Raw genomic sequence first — 10672 nt, 5'->3', positions numbered from 1 at the left:
TCGACGGGTTCCGCGTCGAACGGATATCTGCAGTAGGTACCACGCGAATTTCGATCGAGAATCGTTTACTCTTTGCTCAATCGAGATAGCTAAATAAGAAGCGCTGGGACAAAGCGACGATCATATTTTCGAGATATCGTGAGATATCAAGGATATTCGACATTATATCTTGTCTTCAATTTTAATTTGCATATTTATTTAACTTAATTGATAGCACAATAATCGTCGTAAAAAATTAGCGTAGAGTATTTCTCTTATTAGACAAGATACAAAGAAAAAAAAAAAAAACTTAAGCTAGCACGAAAAAAAAGATTAGTTGCAGCAGCAAAAATCTATCTGTTAGTCTGTTCGAAAATGGGTTTGGCTACTACTAGTAAAAATAATGCAGTTGATAGAAGTGAAAAAAATCGGCGTTGCATTTCGTATCTTCCATCAATAAAACTGCAGTAGATGATCTCAAATAGTCCAAAATGTTATAAAAATTTTAAGGTTTACAATTGCAGACATTTTAACGTTATCGCAAGCTTGTAGTAACATTGCAGAAATCTTTTGTAACTTTCATACGGAAGCTGCAAAAGATTTCTGCAAAGTTACAAGTTTGTGGTAACTTTGAAATATCAGCAATTTTTAACCTGAAAATAATTTTTCTGACCATTTGAGATCACATCGATCGTCTATTCATTTTACTGGTGGACAAAATAAACGCCAGTGATATTCGCTTTTGACAACTGCATTATTTTTACTGGCAGTAACTAAACTTATCTTCGAACAGAAGGTGTATCCAGCTAAATGTTTAGATACTGCACTAAAATCATTCTTTCCGTGTGTAATGCCAGTGCTGCAAATTAATAGTTTACGCAACGTGGATTTTCAGAATCAGCAATGTATATCGAAGCACGTATATTTACGCGCCACTATCATTATTGTTCAACAAGCGCAAGGAAGTAATTATGGCAGATACGCGGTGACGATAATTACGCGTAACGCGCGAAGTTGATCGCGCGGTGTGTCGAAGTCTCGTCGCCATCCCAAATGCATTCTGTGTTCGCTTGCGCTCGTGCTTCATTAGCGAAACGTCGCCGGATATCGAACGTATTATAGTTTTGGTGTAGTCCTATTTTTCTGCTGTCTCAACGTGATTAAGTGCCCGTCGTGTGCGATTAATATCGAGAGTGTCGTACAAAGTGCCGCGGTCGTTGTACTCCAATGATTAATGCACGCTTAATCGTAATTAACGTATTTTCGCGAACAGATGCTGTGTGAGTGCCGTGAAGGAGCAACAATGGCGAAACAAGAGAGGAGAAGAAGGTCGGGGAGGCATCAGGTGATGGCGGAGCAACCGCGGGGTGAGATTTTCATAATCTATTCCATTATTCGGTGTCGGCGGAAGTAATTGTTCGTTTACGCAGTGGTACATTTTAAGCAGTGTAATATAATAATACGCTGCACATAATATATTGTGTAACGTAAAATATTTTAGATTGTCTCCGATTCTCAAAGTAGTCGGTTAAAATTATTGTTTGTTATCTTATTTGTAAAATATTTATGAAATAACAAATATGCATAAATAAATAAAAATATATAATATATATACATGTAAAATATTTCAAAGCGTTTAAAATTTATAATTGAACAAATTACATGAGGACTAGATTTTTTCATATCAGATTTTATGAAATTAATATCTACAAAAACATTTTACTAGAATTCTTTTATTAAATATTTGTTAAACGAACTGATATAAAAATATTTTTGCATGCAAGAATCACATATTCATTAATAATTCTTTTAATTTAATAATAATTGTTTTAATTTCATGTATATTGTATTTACTACAAAGAAATAATATACAACTCCGTTATTGCGTAGGATACCGGTGTGTAGATAATTAATTATTTTCTATTTTATTCTTGAAGTAATAAATTTATGAAGAAGATTTACATTTATAAAGCAGTTTTATTTCGCTTACGACTATTAGAATCTACATATTTAAGTTCTCGAAGACAATAAATATCACATAAAATATCCTGTACCGTATATATTTGTAAATTCATATCTGAATACATTACATATTTCTACGGATATATGTAATCATACATTAAAGACTAAAATTTTATAATAATGTATACTAGCATTATGAATAATTATCTTATTAATTCATTGCCTTATAACGGATGGGTTATAACGGATTACAGTAGATAATTCTGTACTTTTTTTCTCAATAATTGTTAATTCGGTGTATTCTTGTGCTTGAGGCTATGCTTGCACAAATATGTACATACATACGAAATACGCAAGAAGGAGTTCATCAATATTCATTAAACTGTGTATAAATAATATTAAAAAAGTAAAAATGAGAAGTTGAAACATGTTTTAATATTATTTAACCATTATTTGCCTTAATATATTAAAAAAATTAAATTTTTTAATTCTAAAAGAATATCAAATTTAAGTTTCTTTTTCATCGTAAATAATAGGAATAAGAATAAAATAATTATATGTAGAATATGAGTTTAATAAAAATAAAATGCTATATTTATATTTAGCAAAAATAATATACACAATATTTAAATTATAAATAATTAGAACGTTACTTATATTTGAAGAAAACAAAAAAAAAAGATAATGTACTGAATAAAATTTTTATATACTAGAATTTTAAAAGTATAACATTTTTATTTAAAATTTTTTATTTCTCATAAAAATAAAAACAAAAATATATTAAAAGGATTTTTACATGTTATATCTACGAGGAAAAATAATTATCTTCAAACAGGAAAAAATTAAATTGTGTTAAATATGTTTCTGTTTTTCTTAAACTATTCGTCCAAAAGTAAATATTATATAAATTAGTACGAAAAAGTAATATATATATTTGAATATGCATATACATATTAATACAATATAAATACAGGTATAATTAAAAAACCGAGCAATATTCAATTATGCTGCATATTACAGTCATTTTTTTTTATAAAAAATGTGTTAATGGATAATAATAAAAAAACCTGTAAAGCGCTAATTTTATTATAATCTTTTGTAACCTATCCAATTATCTAATTGATTGCAGACTAATTTTATAATCAAACTAAACATCTCAAATAGATCGCGTGAGGAAAACAGAAAATAACTATCTCTAATAAAATTTATTTTGATTCCTTATTGATTCTACACATACATTTATTAATGTTCATCTATCACGAAAGACAAATAAATGATGATAAGACCCGAAATAGGACCATAGCACATAACATAATAATAGCTTATATCTTGAAATAAGTCGATAAATTCTATATCATACGCCAAAACTTGTGCTATGTTTATGCTACATTATACATTTTGCGTATTATGGACTTAAGGCTTAATTTATCTTGAAGTAAACCGTAGATGCAAGCAACGCATAAGCTTTGGCGTATGGCGTAGAATTTACATAGTTTACTTAAGATATAGGCTATTATGGTTTATAGAGATCATGCGCAAGAACGTGGAAAAAAGCCAGGTCTTACGTACACCAAATATCTAATGCGAAGAGTGATGTAAAATTAGTGAATAAATTTGTGGTTGATAAATTAATTGTAAAATATTTCACAAATTCCGATTAATGGGCAGTCAGCATTAACAGTAACATCAATATTATAATTTGTAACTCAACAATATAATTGTTACAATACGTATTATATCTATCGTTGGAAAGAAAATTATAACATTTATGTTATGTTATTCAGTTTATAAAATACAAGATGTGTCATAATTTAACGATTTAACAGATTCAGAAAAATTTTTTATAAAAAATAAAATTTTATTTGTAATTTTTTTTGAAATCACAACTGCAATGTAAATATATAAATATATATTTATATATTTTATAAATATATGTCTATAATATAATTATAAATTATATATTTATATATTTTATAATTAATATAATTATATATAAATTTTAAATTTATCTTATCATTTATCTTATTATTTATATTTCCAAAATTGCTTTATACATTACCTTAGGCAATTAATATATTCAGAATTCAGAATACGCATAAAAAAATGTCACCAGATAAATAATATGTTAATACACAAATAAACTTTTACGTGAATTTTATCTAGGAAGTATCTTTGAACGTACAATTAATCGATGCGAATAACCCAGGATCAAATATTCTTTTTAATTTTGTTCTAGTCCCCATCCATTTTAAAGTGAAGGAAATATATATGTATATTTTTATATTGATGTTAGCTGTACATGCATATATATTGCATATATTTTGGATACAATTTTGTTCATAGATCCGTTACTCAGATTAAAATAAATATTACTTTGTCACTCACCAATCGGTGCGCAACAGTGAAGTTATCGATTAGATTGACTACGTTGATTTTTTAACAAATACTAATATAAAATACAAATTATAGTAATGACCACAGCAATATCAATATTATAAAAAACTAATTGTTCAAAGTATTAAAATATATTTGTTTTTCAAAAGAATTCTTAAACAATTATAATTTTCTAAAAGAGTCTTTTAGAAGCGTGTACATAAAATTTCGTGTACAAATCTCTTTCTCTATTTTTGCTTAAATTAATTGCTTAAATAAACAAACCAAAATAATTAAATTAATATTATTTAATAATGCAAGAAACATAAAAAAATATATCTCTGCTGACTGCCTGATGCTTCTTCTAGGTCATTTCCTTTCAAAATATCAGGGTTAGATTCGACACGAGCAAAAACAGCACTCGTAAAAGCACTCGCGATTAGTTATAATCGCGACCGGATGCAAATTATAAAAAAAGTCTGATTGCGCGACATTTTACACCGCACTGCACCATTTCTGATAACTGAGTATCTCGTTGCATAACCACTTAAGCATTGCAAGCTAATAACTATTTATTATGTAATTGTAAGATATGAAAGATATTTAGTATCTTTTGATCTTTGTCGCATCTACAGTAATAAGATGATATATGAAGCGCCATGCACCGCTACCTATATACTTGCTCAAGTGTTAGCGGGAGAATGGTGCAGTGACTTTATGTACGCAACAACGCGCCGTTATCATACGCCGGAAAAACAAAGATCAAGGCCAAAGCTGTACATTAGCCGGTTCGTTAACACTATATACGATGCATTCAACGCTATATACAATAAAATTATTTAAAATATTTCGCTTACGTTTCTAGTTGATTTAAATAGACTGCGGTTATTACAGATTAAACCTAATGATTATTTGGAAAAGGAAGTTTATTACTTTAATCTTGGAAAATTATTCATAAAAATACTTAGAATTAAAAGCTCTATGTATATCTCATGAAGGTATTAATACACATATTACAATTGTTATAATTTACTTTTACATTTTTAATCGTACATCGTATTACAAGATATTTAATTCTTTTCTATAGTAGCAATGTGAATGATTGATTAATTATAACTCTTAAAAATATTTTAGAAGTAATATATCATTTACGTTAAAAAAATTATTTAATAATTAATGATTTTTAAAAAAATTATTTTGTGTCAAAATTTCGTACGTCATATCGATCGTCCCCATTTCAGATAAACAATCTTATTTACGATCGCGTCACGATAACCGAGACTTTTGCAAGTTGATCCAGTCGTGGATTTCGCCAAGAACTCTTACTCACACTTTGTCGCACGGACGTTTATATTGTCGAGACTCGACGGTTGGCGCGGGTCGACTCGCGGTCTACTAGGTACTAGGTACCCGTAAATAAATTGCGGCCGTACCCAGGAGATTAGTTTGAGGATAAAATATTTAAACTTAATTCCATCCAAATAAATAATTCACTCAATGTTATCCGGCGATTCGTATGCCTGTCGTATCGTTATCCCGTTGATGCCGCGACAGGAGTCAGCGATACGTATGAATGTAAATATGTTTATACTTTTATAAAATGTTTCTAAAGTCAAGATCTATCCCGTTATTCTTGGATATTTAAAATTTTACCAGTATTGCGAAAAGAAGAAGTAGATCATACTATCAATATGATTTATACATCATGACTTTTTGTTTTAAACCGAAAGGATAAAAAAATCTAAAAAAATAATTGCGAATAATTTATATGATTTATTACTTGATGCGATATTTAGCGTGTATTTTTCCCATTAAAGTACTTTCTATACTTTTGTAATATTTCTACGCGTTTTTACATGCGAACGGACGCGGGTGGTATGTATAATCATTACGTACCGCAAATTTGTCACCATAGTTCTGAAATTATTCAAAGTTCTTTCTATCCAGGCGATTGTGTAAAGAACGCTTTTCAAGAGCAGCGAGCCGATGAGCACCAAAAGAGCATTTTTATCGGCCATGATCCACAACGTTCTAGTCGAGTTAAACTTAAAGATCCGGAAAATTAGCCACTGTAAAGTTCGTCCCCTCCATGTTGTGGCTGTTCTCCTGAATATGTAAACGCCCTGTTATTTGGGAAGATGATTCCGCCGCTATGACTAAATCCGTTATTACGCTTCTATAATCAAGCATCGTTCTTGAACAATTCATCGCCCGCGGCCGAAATTATTTTCGCAAATTTCACTTAGAAACGTTCGCATTACTTGCTCCTTAATTTAATGATGTTGAAACATCCTATCTAATCATCTCTATCATTTTATGATGCCCCCGGTCGTGTTTGATTTTTTGACAATTCTAAAGATCGGCAAATAACCGATCAACAAAAAGATGTGCATTTGAGTGAGATTTAGAACATATACACGTACATATATGTGTATGTATAAATTACTTAGAATAAAAGTCATTAATTTAACTAAATTTTTCAGCTTAATTAAATTTTATAAGTTTATATATATATATATATATATATAACTTAAATACATAAATATTGTACATCAATTGAAGAAATCCAATCACGTTGAAAAATTTAACCAAGTTAACAATTTTTTTTCTCAGAATATATAAAGTTTTTTCTATCATTTTTTCATGCCGTATTCATTATTAAAGTTATAAATGATATAAAATTAATCGTACGTATACCATTACAAAAAACGTCCTGCATATTTCAAAAAGATAACGAAGTTTACTTCATGTTGCCAAGATCATTAAATAAAATTATTTATAATAATATTTAGATTTTAGAATAGAATTTTTTTCATAATTTTATTTGGTGTAATTTTAATACATATACGTGCATGTGTACGTGTAAGCGCGCGCGCGGATATTTTATATATTTACTTAATATATTACAAATAAAATTCTATTCAAATAAAGACATTTCTATAGAATTATATATTTAATCAATCTATTATCACATTTTGATAACAGATTGATTAAAGCGAGTTTTCGAGTTCGAATAATAGATCAAATAGGATAAATTATTTTATTAAATCTCATAAAAGTGTATATAATTTTCGTTTTAAAAGAAAAAAAAATATATATTTAAACGTTTTCATTATTATAAAAATATATATGTATTCTTATCTCGGATAGATTTTTCATTTTTCTTAAAAAATAAATCTTTTTTAAAATTTATCTTCAATTTTTTGGAATGGTGTCACATTTGGTCCAAAACCAAATTGATAAATCAATAAAAAATCAAAGTCATCGAAGATGTCCGAACTTTTAGTTAAGGATTTCGATAACTATCTTCCTTTACTCAGTCGCTATTGTGGCGGTGAATTTCTATAGCGGGGTAACGAGAGAACCGTGCGGCATTACCTACCGTGAGGGTTGATCGATCCACCGGTTGCGCGCGCGCTTGTCGCATGCGCGGAATTAACCCGCCGACACGTCGCGAGTCGCACGCATCCCCCGTGAGCGAGAGAAAGATAGAGCCGTTGCCAACCGATAGATAACTCGCGAGGCCCCGGGATCCGTAAATAAACGCACGAGAGTCTTCCGATTTTTTTTTCCCTCGGGTTTCCTCCGACGTGTTGCGCACGACGGGAAAGACGCGCGGGCGTGGCCACGCGAGGGTGCGTGCGTGCGTGCGTGCGGTCAGGTCGTGCGAGCGAACGGCTCGCGTCAGCGCGTCGTCGCCCATCGTACGAACGTACCGAGAGTCGATGGTACCATCGACGGCGACGGCGGATGTACGGTGAGCGTCAACCAGGCTCGGCCGTCTACGCCATCAGGCTGCCGCCAGTAAGAGGGGAGGAGGTCTGTCTCGCGTGCCAGCACACATCAATGGTTCAGGTGAGTGAGCGAGCGAATGAGACACCTTGCGCGAAGGGCAGGAGGTGCGCGACAGCGTTCGTCGCTGTCCGGGGGGGATGACGATAGCACGCGAATACGCGACTACGGTCGTGGGGGCTCCTCGTGCTGACGGTAGAGAAGTGTTGTTCGCCTTACTAGTTGTGTTGTCGCTGTGTCGGCGAACATCAGCTGTGCCTGATGATGAGCAGACCGGGAGAGATGTCGCCACTCGAGACAAAACCCACCCTTACGCGGTGGTAGTTTCGGTTACTCTTGCTTTATGTCAGTTTCATTTTTTTCTTCTTTCCGCCTTGGTATAGCGCTTGGCGTCGAGTTATCGATGCGTTGCTAAGGGTTAGAGTCTATCGTCCTGATTTTTAATTGATGTAACACAAGTTCGTGCAATCCATAAAGTCGACAGCTACGCTATGCCGTTCCCTTATTCATAATTTATGACATTGATATACCGCTTTCCTGCGCGCGCGGATATACGCTTCATCCATGATAGATGTGTGTATATGTGTACGGTGCGTTATTTGTGTCTGCTGTCATCGATAGTAGTTGAGATATCCATCGATAGGTATGCTTATGAGCTATGAGATATTCATATCGAGCTGTGAGATTTTATAGGAACTTTACCTGCATGTGGAAACATAGGACTATAGGAAATCATATTGATAAACGATAAAAATGTTATAGAATTAAATTTGATGTTAAATCCATAATTCAATCGGTGATTCTAATACATTGTGCACAAATAGATTTAATCAAATAAATGCAGAATATATAAAATAAAAAATCTCAATAAATCTGTAACTATATATGCTCCTGTATGTAATAAAATTCTATATTGCCATTTTAATATCATTTTAAACTGTTACATTCCTATATTCCTCCACAGCAGCCATGGCCGGCAGAATTATTATACTTGTAGGGAGGTGCACCCAGAAAAATTCCAATTTGAGCACCAACTGACACAAGTAGATGGCGAGAATTCTCACGGTTACAGCTCTAGATTTACAAGAGTAGTGCAATTATTATTATAATTGCACTTCAATAAAGTATCATAATGGTCACATGGGGTCAAAATGACCCTAACAACTTTGAACAATTATCGCGCTCAAATTATTAATTGTTTTAAATAAAAAAATTACTGAACATTCTTCAAATAATATAAAGTCTGAATGCATTTCATGTTATGTTATATTTCAATTCAAACATAGCAAAAAAAAAATTACTAAACCAAAAAATGACAGAGAAAATTCAAACTTTTATTGGGCTCACACGGATTCCACAGTGACCGTTAAGGGTTAAAGAGAATTGGCCAAAGGCAAATTTTCGTGACTGTCAAATGGGTCCGGGGATGATAGATGACTCAAGTTTTTGTTTCAACATTCATTAAAAAAAAATATATTTCCTAAAGTTTTACAAATGTTAAAAAAAAATGTATGCATTGAGTTTCTATTCAATTGAAAAAAAAAATTATATTCTATAATACATAATTTCTTTTTTCCTATGAGTTTTCTCCTTCCTCACTTATTTCATAAGTCAGAGAGATGCAAGTGCACCCCTTTGCACCTCTCTCGCGACGCCCATGTAGCACTAATTGAAAATTCGTTTTATAATCCTTAATCTCTGAATCAAAATAATACGCATTAAATAAGGGAGGGGGAGAAGAACGGAGGAATGATTCTGAGAGTGTTAACAAAGAGTGTTAATATACACGAGTCGCTTCGTAATCTTATGATTATTACAACAATGCAAGTTTATTGCACAAGTGCAGGGCCATGAAAATCGCGCTGCATTCAGTACAACTATTAATCCGCGATGACCCCCGGGGCGGGAGGGGTAGGTAGTCCTTGGAGAAAGGGAGCGAAGTGCGCGGCTTAAATCCTACATAATCAGTTCCGGTTCTGCAGTGGTCCTTTATGTATTATAAATGGATAATGGCTCTACAGCGGTTGGCTTGGTTCCTAGATGGCGAGTACGTTGCTACTGCCGAAGGGCAGTTCATTAACTGCCAGACACCGGGTTCGATGAGAGAACTACGATTCGATGGAGAGAGAAAGAGAGAGAGAGAGAGAGAGAGAGAGAGAGAGAGAGAGAGAGAGAGAGAGAGACGGAGAGGGAGAGCAGGAGAGGCGAATGGGCGCGCGCGGCGCGGCTTTGAAGTGGTAGGCGCCTCGCGGGCGTCCAGCGCGGAACAACGAGAATTATCTTCTATTTCTCTACGTTCGCTCTTCTCCCTCGGCATCCGTTTATGCCCGTCCATCCCTTGACACGCGCGCGCATCTATACAAGAATACGCTCCGTTGATTGGGACGCTTTAGGCGAGGTAATAATCGCACCGATTATTCGAACCTATAAAAGCTGTCTTAATGAGTTGACGGTGGACGAGAAGAGTTAATACACCTGTGCTTTCGTATTCACTTCGTATATTCGGCTGTTTCGCGACGCCGCGATGGAAAATTATCGGTTCGTGTTAATTACATGTATTATGCGA

The 10672-nt window shown here is 33.1% G+C and overlaps 1 protein-coding gene across 4 annotated transcripts in view; it reads left to right on the top strand.

Annotated features, from left to right (window-relative positions):
- Positions 1 to 1044: 1044 nt before the first annotated feature.
- The window catches only part of LOC105200776 (beta-1,4-glucuronyltransferase 1), a 47535-nt gene continuing 37907 nt past the window's right edge, over positions 1045 to 10672 (top strand). Inside the window, exon 1 of one of the 4 annotated variants that reach the window (XM_011168494.3) lies at positions 1045 to 1346. Coding sequence is in view for 1 of the 4 variants with exons in the window: in XM_011168492.3 (XP_011166794.1) it covers positions 8065 to 8169 (105 nt within the window). In the remaining 3 variants the exon portion in view is untranslated. Of the gene's footprint in view, positions 1347 to 7517; positions 8170 to 10672 lie in introns of those variants that run through there. The other 3 variants (XR_005576449.1, XM_011168492.3, XM_039458175.1) reach the window with 3 other exon arrangements.

The sequence above is a fragment of the Solenopsis invicta genome, chromosome 2 (genome assembly GCF_016802725.1).
Source record: "Solenopsis invicta isolate M01_SB chromosome 2, UNIL_Sinv_3.0, whole genome shotgun sequence".
In the NCBI taxonomy this organism is placed as follows: Eukaryota; Metazoa; Arthropoda; class Insecta; order Hymenoptera; family Formicidae; genus Solenopsis; species Solenopsis invicta.
This window is presented reverse-complemented; position numbering and strand designations above follow the sequence as displayed.